This window comes from Pelodiscus sinensis, unplaced genomic scaffold (genome assembly GCF_049634645.1).
Source record: "Pelodiscus sinensis isolate JC-2024 unplaced genomic scaffold, ASM4963464v1 ctg40, whole genome shotgun sequence".
NCBI lineage: Eukaryota > Metazoa > Chordata > Testudines > Trionychidae > Pelodiscus > Pelodiscus sinensis.
In genome coordinates, this window is record NW_027465932.1 from 917,550 (window position 1) to 932,056 (window position 14,507).

The 14,507-nt window shown below is 47.4% G+C and overlaps 1 protein-coding gene across 1 annotated transcript in view; it reads left to right on the plus strand.

Moving 5' to 3' along the window:
- The window catches only part of LOC142825171 (GTPase IMAP family member 8-like), a 60,826-nt gene that overhangs the window by 20,454 nt on the left and 25,865 nt on the right, over positions 1–14,507 (plus strand). The window contains exon 4 of the mRNA XM_075916940.1: positions 3,397–4,414. Within this exon, the coding sequence (XP_075773055.1) occupies positions 3,397–4,414 (1,018 nt within the window). The remainder of the gene's footprint in view (positions 1–3,396; positions 4,415–14,507) is intronic.

Consider the following 14,507-nt stretch of genomic DNA (forward strand, 5'->3'; position numbering starts at 1 on the left):
TGACAGATGGCAGAACAAGGAGCAATGGTCTCAAGTTGTGGTGGGAAAGGTCCAGATTGGATATTAGGAAAAAACTATTTCCCTAGGAGGGTAGTGAAGCATTGGAATGGGTTCCCTAGGGAGGGGGTGGGGTCTCCATCCCTAGAGGTGTTTAAGTCTCGGCTTGACAAAGCCCTGGCCGGGTTGATTTAGTTGGTATTGGTCCTTCCTAGAGCAGGGGGCTGGACGTGATGACCTTCTGAGGTCTCTTCCAGCTCTATGGTTCTATGATTCTATGATTCAGTTCCCTGCTTGAACATGTTCTTTGTTAGTTTCTAGGCATCTGTTCTTTTGACAAATTATCCATGAGCCTCAATAGCTCTTTCCCCTTCCTGGTGTTTACTCCATTGAAGTATTGACAGAAAGTGATCAAAGCTCCCCTCAGCCTGAATTCTGCTGGCACGCAATGATAGCCAGATTGGGTCAGATCAAAGACCCCTGTAGCCCCATGTCCTGTCTGCCCACAGCGGCTATTGCCATGTGCCCCAGAGGGAGTGAATCCAAGAGGTTTGCCTGAAGTAGTAGAGATCTGGACTTGATGACTCATGAGATCCCTTCTCATTCTAAACCCTAATATGCCCTGGTCACCACTATCATGTATGTCAGATGACTGACCATCCACTTTGAAGAAGATGTCCTTGTGGTTCTTTGCTGACAGCACTTACAGAACTAGCACTGAAATGAGGCATAGTTGATCCCCCCAGGTAAATGTGCACCTCTTCTTATCTCACAGTGACAGTTCTTCCAGCCTGCTCCAACTTATTTACCCAGCTTCCAATACAACTGCCCCCAACACTATGAACTGCAGCTACAACTAAAATCTTTGGCATACAATACAAAAAATGGAACATTCTCTTAGCTGTTTCTTATGCCTTCCCATTCTGTCACCTCCCTTAAGAAACTGCCAGCTCCAGGGGGCAGAGTTAAGGTTGTATTTCAAAGATGGTTTGTATCTCTTCATTTCCTGGTTTTCAGAGGTTTAATTTAGCAAGTCACCATTTTCTGGAAGAGCATGAGTCACAGCCACGTAGCCTTAACGCTGAGTATGGACACTGACTAAAGGGTTAAACTCAGCTAGCTAGGAGGTGTTGGCAGAAAGCCAGGAAAGCCAATGGAAAAGACTGCTCACATTTAAATTGAATATAGAGACCCGGCTGCTGTTCCTTTGTGTGTGTTCTAAGCAGCTGGAGGAAACAAGATGAAATAATGAAGCAGTATTACCATGCCTACAATAAGTAATGGGCATGGGAATGGAGTGGGCCTTGAAGTCCAGAGGAGTATGGCTTGTGAGTAGAGGGGAAATGTATATTCAGTTGCAATCAGGTTATTTTTCTTTATTTTGCTGTTTGGTGAAACTTCTCTGGGTGAAATCCGTGTGTCTCCTTCCCCCCATTCACTATGCCAGAGGTGTGCCCAGAGATACCATTTTAAATCTGTGTTTTAATCTGCTTTTTCTCAGTTGCTCTGTAACACCGAGCAAGCAAATATGCACTATCAAGTGTGCCTTTTTCTTTTGCTAATAAAATCACCTTTCTTAAAGTGATGATTTGATTCTTGTGCCCTGTGGGTCGGTGGGTGCCTGCCTAGCCTGAGATGTCAGCTATCAGAGACCCAGTTTGTTTTCTGTTTTTAGTTTCTTTTTTCAAGCTGTCTTGTGGCAAAAAAAAAAAAAAAAAAAAAAAAAAAATTGCTTAGGGAACCCTTGGGAAGAAGTTCAGGAATTTCTTCCTCATTTTCAGGGTTTTATTCAATTCACTTGATGGTGGCAGCCTATCTCCCAGGGCCAGGAACCTGTGATTCTGGGCGGGATTGTAAGCAGAGCCCATAGAGACGAGGCATTTTAAGATCTCTTGTGGTCCCCCACCTTCTGCACTCAGATGCCAGAGTGGGGAACAGCCCAGATACTGTGTTTACAAAGTTTATGGGCTGTTAATTTCAATAAAAGTTGCACTAGGCAGTATGAGATATTTTTGGCTCCTCGGTGTAGCTTATAATGGCACAGTTCAGGGTTCACCGCACCTTTCACCTCTGTCCACATTAGCCCACTAGATCGATCTGTGCTCCAGCCTAGCAGTTGAAAGCCAATTGGCTCCCAGCTAAGGCCATGAAGCAAACTCACTCTCTCTCTGTTAGTGGTCTCAGTGCCACTCCAGGGCGCAGTGACCCCCAACCAGTAGGTGTGCGGGTTACATGTGCAGGTGCTAGCTGTGCAGTAATGCCCGGTGTAGATGCTGCTGTGGCAGAGGGGAAGCCCCAGCTACATCTATACTTCTCTCCTTGCACACGAGAATATTCAAATGAGACAAAGCGGTGAATATTGCCACACCTCATTTGCATATTTAATGAGCTACCATTTCTGACCAAGGGGCTTTTGTAGATGGCTCCTTTTTGGACAAAAGCCCCTTGCGCAAAATGGCAGCTCATTTGGTATGGACATGAGGCACGCTGATAGTCACTTTTTCACCTCATTTGCATATTCTCTTGTGCAGGAGAGCGCAGTATAGACTAAGACCCAGAGTGTGCTTTCACATAAGCTATGTCAACCCTGCAGGCTTCTTGTGCAAGAAGCATTTTGCGGAAGAGATCGTCCACAGAAACTTCTTGCATAGGAGTGTGTACACACTGCAAAAGTGCATTGGAAAAGTGCTGCACTTGTGCACAAGGGAGTGTCCAGAGTGCATGGACACTCTCGTGAAAGGAAACTCTGACTGCTATTTACAGAATGGCCACCAGGCCACCTGTGCTTTTCCTCTTGCCTCTTCTTGCACAAAAAACCCTGCTCCCTGCCCACACACACCGGTTTGAGAAAGAGCTCTTGTGCAAAAAGGAGTTATTCCTTGTAGAAAGGGGAATACCAATTGCACAAAAACCTCTCTGTTCCTTTGATTTTTTTCTGCAAAAATGCACTTGTGATGTGGATACTCTGCACATTTTTGTGGAAAAACTCTGTCATGTAGACATAGCCATACTCTGGTTTCAAACTGGAGTATGTCAAAATGCACTCTGGGACTTTCACTGCATCATAGCTGGGTCCATGTGATGCAGTGGCAATGGACTAGTACCTATGGCTCCCAAAACAGGAGTATTGCTCCATCCAGAAATCAGCATGGCTGCACATTCATCTGGACCGCTGCATGCAAATTACATATTTAATACTGACCTTAGTGAAATATGAAATGGGGACTCCAGGGATAAGGATTTAAGACTTGTTCATTAACCACATTTGTTGTCAAGTGCAAAAAATGTTTCATGTAGATTAAGAGCATTTCAGCATTTACCACTGTAGACAGCAACAATCGACAAACACCATTGTCTCTGTTCTTGGCTGTGTAATGACTCTGCTTTTGTTCTCTACAGACAAAAGAGACAGGGGGCTGTACACTGGGACATCAGAACTGAGAATTGTCCTTGTTGGCAAAACTGGTGTTGGGAAAAGTGCAACAGGCAACACCATCCTTGGCTTTCCAAGATTTAACTCTCAAATCGCAGCCAATTCACAAACCAAACAGTGTGAAAAAGGGAAGCGGGACTGGCATGGGAGAGAGATTGTCGTGGTCGACACACCTGGCCTCTTTGACACAAGTATCAGTATGACAGAAACATGCAAAGAGATTAGTCGCTGTGTTGTGGTCAGTTCTCCAGGGCCTCATGCTATAGTGGTTGTGCTACAGCTGGCCCGTTACACGGAGGAGGAGAAAGCAACAGTAGCCCGGATACAAGATATTTTTGGTGCTAAAGCAATGAAGTACATGATCTTCTTATTTACCAGGAAAGAAGATTTAGACGGCAAACCACTAAGTGATTATTTACTAGCAATAGATGCTGATTTTAAGAAGTTGATTGAAAATTGTGGCAAGAGATGTTGCGCTTTCAGCAATAAAGCAGGGGGTGCGGAAAAGGATGCCCAGGTATCTGAGCTAATAGGAATGGTAGATTGTATGGTGAGAAGAAATCAAGGGAGATGCTACATTAATAAAATGTACATCCATGCTGAGAAATTGCTGCAAGAAAAAATCACAGAGTTAAAGAACAAATATGAAAATGAGCTGAAAAAAACCAGAGAAAATCTAACATGTTCTTTTGGGGAGAAATTTGACAAAATTGAAGCAAAATTACAGATGGAGGAAAATAAGGTACGGGAAGAAAGTAAAGACCTAAAGGCGAAAGTTGAGGCTTTCAAGCAGCTGAAAGAAGCTGCAGAAAAGGAGAAGAAAGACGTGGAAGAGGAGTTTCTGAGCGATCTGAGAGCAGAAGCCAGCAACTGTGAAAAACAAAAGCAGAGAGCCCGGAGTGAGGCCCAGAAAATGGATACTTTAATGGATCTATTTCGCAAAACATGTGTTGCCATACTTGCCCGAGTCTCAGAGTGGTATGAGTAATACTGATAACCGAGATGATGTGGGTATTTTCTGTTTTTTCTTGGGGGCTTACATTGTTTATTAAGCAGTTTCACTTCATAATAAAAGTTAGTTACTTGCACCCTGCATATCCACTCTACCCTGTTAAAAATGTACTCAAAACCTGAGTAAATTAGACTCTGTTACTTTTTAGTCATATTATGTATCATTGATAATTGATACTGAGCCTTTAAAGTGCTTCTCAAATGGACTATGGACTGCACTGTAATGCAATACATCTTACTAGGAGTACCTGCAGCTAATCTGAAATCCACACAATTTAAATGGATTTGCCTATACACACATCTAATCAGCTGTAACCTGTTATTTCCTATTTTCCTGTGAATGAGTTTATTCCCCAAATAAATTGTGTGATATGGAACATATGATAGCCACTCCATTAATCATCCTAGAGTTCAGGCTGCGTCTAGACTGCAGGCTTCTTTCGGAAGAAGTGTTTCCGGGAGAGATCTTCTGGGAAAAACTTGTTTTGAAAGGGAGCATCCATACTGCCAAAGCACACCGAAAAAGCAGTCTGCAGTTTTGAAAGATACCATGCACACTGATTGGATGCTATTGCACAGTTAAGTGATGGTACATATGGACGGAATGGCCACCAGGGCACCTGAGTTATTTCCTGGAGGCCTCTTCCTTTGAATGAGCTTCCTATTGTCTCCACACATGCCTTTTTCCAAATAAAAGCTTCCGAAAAATGGTCTCTTCAGTGTAGAAGGAGGTTTAGCGCGTTCAGAAAAATCCCTCTGTCCTTTCGACTTTCAGTCAAAAGGACTCAATATCAGTGTGGATGCAAGTATCATTTTCCTGGAAAAATGGCTGTTTTTCGGGAAGTGTAATGCAGTGTAGACAGACCCTAAGTTGTCAATGTTATTTTCTTCATGTAGTTTGATTGCAAGCCTTAAAAACACTAACCACCAGCTGCAGCGAATACTAACAGGAGTCCCATTGACTGAAATGGTCTAATGACTCCTTATCAGGCCACTTTCTCGCCTCCACCTCTGTACCCACGTATGGTTTCTTGTCAGATGTTAATACAGTCCCAGAATCCAGCAGTCCCTTCTGCTGGGCTCCTCCCAACCAGGGAGGAAATGGCCGCATGGCTTTGAGGAAGAGATGCTTTCTAGTGGTCTTGCATCCTGGACGTTATCACCCTTGAAAGGCAGCTAGGCCAGCTGGAGTTTGATGAGCCTGCAACAGCCTTGGATAAGACAGTTATTGTTAACTTCCATTGCGAACCCCTGAACTTTGGGTGGAGGTGCAGACACTTTTGGAAATGTCTTGTCTGTGTACACAGTTATATTCACCCCAGAACGATTCCAGTCTAAGTCTTTTAAGCACTTTCGTGCCCATCTCCTGAGCCACACTTGCCTTTTCCCATTACTCCCTGATTCCTTTTCAACAGTTTGGCTGCTTTTAACCCTCCTCTCTGGTGCTATTGTTACAAGGTTGGGGAAGACAATATGCTAGTGATAGGCATGTGTAGCTCACACGGGCTTTAGGAACGGATGCTCTGAGTCAGTGGGTGGCCACTCCGCCTCACTGCACCCTTGCTCCATTTGTCATGGGGAATCAACTGCACCATTAGTTTGGGGTTCAGGCTTATGCTCAGGCCACAAGCATAGTCAGTGAGTCCAGCCCTCACACCAGGCTAGCCACAATAGTCCTGGGCTTAGGCCTTTGCTCAGGGCAAGTCAATGGCCAATAGGCCAACTCCTCACTCAGAGAAGGCCCCAGTACTCCTCAAGGCTTTGTTCCTTATCTGCAAATGAAGAACATTAAATCCCAGCCCTGCCACTCAGGAAATCACCCCTGAAACAAGAGAAATGTGCTGCTAAATGATAGAACCATAGAGCTGGAAGAGACCTCGGAAGGCATCAAATCCAGCCCCCTGCTCTAGACAGGACCAATTCTAACTAAATCAACCCGGCCAGGGCTTTGTCAACCCGAGACTTAAACACCCCTAGGGATGGAGACTCCACTACTTCCCTAGGTAACCCATTCCAGTGTTTCAAAACTAAACCAATGGTTACTGTACCTAAGTCTCCACTCACATTTATGTCCAGAACTTGAAGGGGAGCATATTAAACATAACAACTATGACATTGTTGGTATCACAGAGACTTGGTGGGATAACACACATGCCTGGAATATTGGCATAGAAGGGTACAACTTGCTCAGGAAAGATAGGAGGAGTAAAGAGGGAGGGGGTGTTGCCTTATATACTAAAAGTGTATACACTTGGACTGAGGTGCAGATGGACGCAGGAGACAGACACGTTGAGAGTTTCTGACTTAGCTTAAAAGGGCTAAAAACCAAGGGTGATGTCATGCTAGGGGTCTACTCATATCACCTACCCAGGCAGAAGAGGCAAATGAGGCTTTTTTAAACAGCTCACAAAATCATGCAAAGCACAGGATTTGGTGCTGATGGGGGGCTTCCATAATCCAGACATATGTTGGGAAAATAATACAGCAGGCCACAGACTATCCAATAAGCTATTGGGCTGCATTGAGGACAATTTTTTATTTCAGAAGATGGAGAAAGCTACTGGGGGGAAGCTGCTCTAGATTTAATTTTAACAAATAGGGAGGAACTGGTTCAGAATTTGAAAGAGGAAGGCACCTTGGGTGTAAATGATCATGAAATCACAGAGCTTGTTACACGTTCTTGCCGAGCCGAGCAGGAACGCTCACTGCGCTGACCCCTCCCCGACAGAGCGCCAGTCCTATGCAGTCCCCACCAGCAGTTTCCCATGAGATTCTCAATCCTCTAGAGACTCTTGCAGGCTGGGAGGGTAGGGAGACCTGGGCGCACCCTCCCTCCAGGTCTCAGCCCGGAACCCTAAGAACCCTAAGAACAGGAACACCAACTTCCTGTCCGGCTGGCAGGTCTGAGCCACCACTCACTGGCCCATGGGCTCCTCCTCAGCCCTGTCCTGGGCTGCTTCCTCCCCTCCTGCGGTGCTCCAAAGAGACACTCACCACTCGTGGCTCCCCTTTTATGCCTCCCTGGGCAACATCTCCCTCGCTGGCCAGCTCACTCGGGGTCCTCCCTCCGGACGTGCTCACCTGGCCTCACTCACTGCCCCTTTCCTTCCGGGGCTCTCCCCTTTTCAAAGCCAGCACCCTGGCCAAGGGATGCTGGCGCATGCACTGTGCTGTTGGCCAGCTCAGAGGCACGGAGTGTAGCTGCCGAGCACTCCCAACATGGCCAAACATGCACCCCAGCACTGGCACAGAATGTCGTGATACTGCGGGGTATGGGGATCTCCGCACAAACGCCCGCCACCCCATCACAAGCTTGTAATTCTAAGGAAGGGTAGAAGGGAGAACAGCAAAATGGAGAAACTGGATTTCAGGATTTTGGTGAGCTCAGAGAGCTGGTAGGTGAGGTCCCCAAGGAAGCAAGATTAAGGCTATGTCTAGACTGCTAGAGAGCATCTACATGCAAAAAGCACAATGAAATAGTGATGTGCTATCTTGAAAGATGGTGTCCACCTGGATTGGATGCCATTTTGCATGTTTGGCCACCCAGAACCTGGGCATTAGATCAGCAGCTGCTTCCGGGTGCTGTTGCCAAAGGCTGAGATGTGTGTTTAAAAGGACCTTCCCTGGACAGCCATTTCTCAGGGTCTGATGCCCGCTTGCCTACCTCTCCAAGAGACAGCAAAGCATTTGCAGTGCGTGCTCTGGTTGCCCAGTTTCAGGACATCTCAGCACTCCCTACCATGAATTCAGGGTTGCCTCTGGGCATGCAATGGCCCCGCACTGCCATGCTGTGGTTTCTGCAGCACCTTATGCAGGCTGCCTTCATGGTTCTAGAAGAGTTAGACATTGAGCTCATCAGTCAGAAGACCTCCCTGTGTGCAGGAACAAAGCCCCCACAACTGCACCCCATGGTGGAGACATGCTTTTGGAGGCTGGACACCAGTTCTGACCAGTGGGATTGGCTGGTTATGGAGTGATGGCTTCTCCAACTGGAGGGGTCCATAGATGGAACCCATAGCCGCATCTGAGCACCAGAATATCATGCTGCACAGTACATTAACCACAAGGGCTATTCCTTCATGGTCCTGCAGGGCCTGGTTGGTCACTGTGGACAGTTCACAGACATTTTCATCACATGGTTGAGGAGGACACATGACACCCACATTTTCAGAGATTCCAGCCTCTATAGACTTGAGCAGGGACCATTTCAATGCCTGCCTGGCCAGGGCCTGCACGCAGGGGGAATGCTCCTTCAGATGCTTGAATGTGAGGTCCAGGTGCCTCCTGATCCGCCTGGATGTCGGAGACACAACATCCCTCAGGGAGTCTCTGCCTGTTGTGTGCTCCACTACACTGTAGAGAGCAAGCAGGAGGCCTTCCTCTTGGGGTGGAGGGAGAGGTTGACTGGGAGGGAAGGGAATTGAGCAGCCACTCGTATCCCCCCTGTGGAGCAGCGGGTCTGTGAACCTTGATAGGAGAGGGAGGAGGGAGCTTAGGGCTGGGAGTGGTGTGTGTGTCACCGGAGGTGACACCTCAGGTCCGAGGACCTTAGCGACCTAGGTGGTGGTGGGAGGGGGCAGGGAGATCAGGGAGATAGGCAGGAGGGGTGGCTGGAGTGGGGTCAGGCATGGCAGGGACAGGGCGAATGGGAGTGAGCAAAGGCATGATGAGGGTGGGGATAGGAGAACCAAACCAGGAGCAGGGACAGGAGCTGGATGTGCCATCATCTCCCACATACATTGGGTCAGCCTTCGAGCAGCCACTCACAGCTGCCATCTGCCAGGCCCATCAGGTGGGAGTGCGCATCTGGGAGGCCTTGAGGGAGAGTTTCTCTGAAGGACCCCAGTAACTCTCTGCAGGGCCTCCCCACAGGGGCCTGTGACTTGCTCCCCATGCCATTCCCAGAACAACCCTCCCCAGAGCCTCCCCAGACCCTGAGAGTGGGAGCCTAGGGGTGCTATCTTTATTAATAGCCCCAGGAGGCTCTGGGGAGGAGTAACTTAGAATGGCCCTGATGAGGGGCTATTTCAAAATAGCAGCAGTGGAGCATCCACACACGCCTTATTTTGAAATATCTATTTCAGAATACGTGTTATTCCTCGTAGAATGAGGTTTACAGATTTCAGAATAAGTCGTCTGTTATTTTGAAATAACAAGTTAGCTGTGTGGATGCTCACATTGTTATTCTGAAATTAAGCTAGTTGTCTCAAAGTCATGGTGCAGTGTAGAGGCACCCTCAGAGAGCTGGTAGGTAAGGTTCCATGGGAAACAAGACTGATGAAAAATAACTGAACACAGCTGGCAGATTTTCAAAGGACATCAACTAGTCAAAACACTATTATCGGGTAGTTGACTAGACTTTAACACCCCTAATTTAAAATGCATGGGAGTCAGGTGGGCAGGCAGCCTGGCTTATTTCCGGCGCAGGCCAGACCGGGAGCTCAGTCACCCCTGACAGGGACTGCTGCTACCCTACACTGTTGTCTTTGTATAAGCAGCACAGAGTGGCACGGGGCTCCTCAAGAATGGGGCAGGAGTGCACTGGCTGCCAGCCCCGCCCCCAGGGACTATAGAATAGTCGAATAACCAATAAGGTTAATCATGAGGTTAATCAAGTGTTCCAGAAACCGATGTTTAACATTTCTATACTGGGAACCAATCTATTCAACTTATTCATCAATGACCTGGAGAAAGGGGTAAACAGTGAAGTGGCAAAATCTGTAGATGAGAGCAAATAGCTCAAGAGAGTTAAGGCCAAATGAGACTGTGATGAGCTTCAAAAAGATCTTACCAACTAAGTGATTGGGCAATAAAATGGGAAATGAAATTTAATTTGGATAAGTGTAAAGTAATGCGCATTGGACAAAATAACCCCAATTAGACATGCAATATAATGGGGGCTAATTTAGCAGCAGCTACTCAAGAGAGAGATCTTGGAGTCATTGTGGATAGTTCTCTGAAAACATCTACTCGGGGTATGTCTAGACTACATGGCACTGTTGATAGAGCCATGTAAACTAGTTTACCTGACATAGTCAATGAAGCTGGGATTTAAATAATCCCTGCTTTATTAAAATAAAAATGGCCGCTGCACTGTGGCAACAATCAGCTGATCCAGCATAGTGCCGCAGTCTAGACACGGATTGGTCAACAAAGGACGCCTTTGTCGACTGCTCCCTTATGCCTCGTGAAATATACCCTCAGGCTGCGTCTAGGCTGGCATGATGTAGTGCAAATACTTTTAACGAAAAAGATTTTCCATTAAAAGTATTTGCGCAAGAGAGCATCTATATTGGCAAGTGCCTTTGCTCAAAAGATTTGCTTCTGCGCAAAAGCATCCGTGCCCAGTATCGACACACTTTTGCGCAAGAAAGCTCCGATGGCCATTTTAGCCATTGGGCTTTCTTGAGCAAGAAATTAAGGTGCCTGTCTACACTGGACCTCTTGCGCAAGTATTCTTGTACAAGAGGGATTATCTCTAAGCGGGAGCGTTATAGTATTTGCGCAAGGACCACTGATTTCTTACATTAGAACGTCAGTGCTCTTGCGCAAATTCTCGTGGCCAGTGTAGACAGGCGGCAAGTTTTTGCACAAAAGTGACTGCTTTTGAGCAAAATCTTGCCAGTCTAGACACACCCTCAGTGTGAAGCGACAGTCAGAAAAGCAAACAGAATGTTAGGCGTCAGTAATGTATTCTCCTTACTAAAGGAGCCTCTGACGTTTACTGGGAGGATCCTCTGTGCCACAGTCTAGCCTTAGAGACTATAACTCCCATGAGCCCTTGGGGAAAAAGGAGGGAGATAGCTGGGAGGGGGTCCATATTTGGAGAGATGAGGCAGATTGCTGGTGTGGAGCTTTTTCCAGTACAGGAGCTGCTCCTGGAAGCTGCAGCCTTCTTCAGAGAGCCTGCTGGGGCTGGGATCTAGCAGGCTGCTTCAGAGGCTGGTGGGGATTGTCCCTGGAGGAGCGGGACCCTGGCGGTGCCTGTGACTGGGCAGGGCCTGCCAAACCCTGCCTAGAAGGTGCTGAGAGTAACTATGGCTGTTTGGGAAGGTGCTGCCTGAGATGAAGCCCGACCAACACACCAGCTCTGAGTCCAGAGAGAGGCAGAGTGACCAGCCTAGGGAGCCAGAGCTGCTGGCATTTGGTGGGGCCTGCTCCAGTGGCAGAGGGATTTTGCATTTGTTGCTGCCTGGACTGACACACACAGAACCTACCCAGAGCTGTCTCCCCTCCAGCCTCAGGCCCACAAGAGCCCAGGCCAGCCCGTGTCTGAGACTCTGAGATCCAGAGCAGGGCAGATGCTGGGGCGGGACACATGGGGGCAGCGTAAATGCCAGTGAGACATAAAAATGGTTCCCTTTATTTTGGTGCCCTTTGTGAATTGGTTTTAGTCACATTAGGTCTGTCACAGCCTGTGACGCCAAGTGGGCCAGTGAAAGTGGGTTAATTCTAATTTAATCAGTTAGATGCTTATTAGTTATAATGCTTGTTTGGAGTTAGAGCCAGATGATTTCTGGGATAAGCTGGTTCCTGGAGGCTCCTAAGGTGCAGCATTGAGTGTGTGCAGGGCCAGCCAGGCGGAGGCACTGCCAATGTATAATCCTTTACAAGCAAGGGACTGAATCAAGGGGATGGAGAGGGATCTCCAACTGTCCAGCATCCCCTCTGAGGTCCTCAGGGTTTTCTTTCATGTTAAAACTATCTGGTGTCCAGGCACACATGTGAGTGTGGCTGCTCCTGAGTGACTCAGGAAGGAAAGAGGGGGTTATATTAAAAAAAAGGATAGAGCAGGGCTACTCAACATGTGGCCCATTTGTGGCCCGCGGTGCGATGTGGATTTAAGTGAGGAGCAACACACGGCCCACAGGTGGGAGCCAAAACAAAAACAGCATCAATAGAATGGTCTTCTGTTGCTACGAATTTTAGTAGTTAAATTCCTGCACTGTCATTCCTCATGCTGTCAGATGGGTGGAAATGGGGTAACTGTTGCATTTGATTAATATCAGCACAACTGCCTTAAATGGGGCCTGTGTGTTGTGCAGTCTTACCGTAATCTTTCTATTCACACCCATTAGTATAAAAGAAGCTATTTGTATATTTTTGCATATATTTCTGCAAATATATGCAACCACACTTAAATTCTGGCCCTCTAAATGTGCTGGAAGTATCATTGTGGGCCCCTGGGCTTCCAAAGTTTAGTAACCCTGGGATAGGGAATAAGACAGAGAATCTCGTATTGCCTCTGTATAAAACCAAGGCACACTCACCTCTGGAACACTGCGTACAGATGTGGTGACCTTGTACTGGCATTGGAAAAGGTTCAGAGAAGGGCAACTAAAATGACTGGGGGTTTGGAATGGATTTGGATGAAAAAGAGTTGGACTTTTCAGGTTAGAAAAGAGGAGACTGATGGGGATATGATCCCAATACATCTGTTAGTCTAAGGTGCCACAGGACTCCTTGTCGCTTTTGGGGATATGATCGAGGTCTATAAAATTAAGACTGGTGTTTGTTCCCAGAATATAAGAACTAGGAGTTACAAATTGAAATTAATAGGTAGCAAGTTTAAAACAAACCAAAGGAAGAACATTTTCACACAACACACAATCAATCAAGAAAACGCCTTGCCAGAGGATGTTGTGAAGACCAGGACTACAAGAGGGTTTTAAAAAGAGCCAGATAGATTCATGGAGGTTAGGTCCATCAATGGCTACTAGCCAGGATGTTAGGGATGGTGTCCCTGGGCTCTGTTTTCCAGGGTCAACGGCGGTGGGATCATGTTAAGATTCCCTGTTCTGTTCACTCCCTCTGGGGCAACTGGCAGTGGCCATTGTCGGCCAATAGGACACTGGACTGGATGGACCATTGGTCTGGCTGCTCTTATGTACACTCAGAGAACTTTATAGACTATGGGGCTCTACCTGTCTGCCTAAATTCTCACCTCCACTGACAAAGCACATGAAGATCTAGGAACAGATCTCAGAGCCCATCACTCCATGGTCCACCATGGCTGTCTACAGGCAACCCTCCAGCAGCCGACACCCCTTCTATTTCCAGCAGTGATTGCCCTCTGACAGAGTGTCACGTTACAAAATTTGAGGGGAGCAGCCAGATCGCTGCTGCACCCATAGCTGGGGGTGTTGGCCCTAGAAAATGGTATAAAAGGGGCCATGTGGGGTGTTAAGTAGAAGCTCACTGTCTGCTAATCCTATGTATGCTGTTCATGGGTTTGTATAATGTCTGTGTGTGAAGTTATAAGCATGTACTAGTATGGATACTGAATATTTCCCTGCATGTGGTTGAGCAATGGGCAGAGCCCGGCCTGTGGACATGCTAATTAGCGAGGCCCTGTGGGACAATGGCACTCAATGGGCCAAGGACACACCTAAAGAATGAGGACTGACACCTGAGAGCTGCCAGCAGGAAACACAGAGACTGGCCGCTGACCAGGTGACCTGCTGCAGCCAAGAAGAGGCCAGGAAGGAGGGATAAAGAGGCCATGTGGTCGACGCCATCTTGGTCTTCAGCTCAGCACTTCATCCCAGAGGCAGCAATGCAGGGATCGAAGAGCCAGAAAGACCTGTGGACCCATCCTGATCTTAGGATGTGCAACAAGAACTTTTAAACCAGAAGCTGTAACATCTCTGCTAGAGCCTGCATCGAGAACTGGGAGATTCGGTGCATGTAACGTACTATCCTTTAACAACCTTACTCTCAGGCTTTTCTTTATTGTGATAATAAACCTTTAGATATAGATGCTAAAGGATTGGCCCAGCGTGATTTGTGGGTAAGGTCCAGAGGGTAAATTGTCCAGGGATCTGTGGCTGGTTTCTTGGAACTGGACAGAACTTGTTCGGGGTAGGTGGGATTGGGTGCTAGGACCCCCCCACCTGTGTATGAGGCCCGGGGCCATCTGGGGCACGGATATTGCTGGGGTGTCGGAGGGTGTAAACTAGTCAGTCACAGTGAGTCAACAACACGGCCGATGGCCCTCTATTTCGTTCGCTTGTGTATTCACCCGAGCTGGATTCGTCGGTCAGCGGAGTAGGGGGGTTTGGGCCCG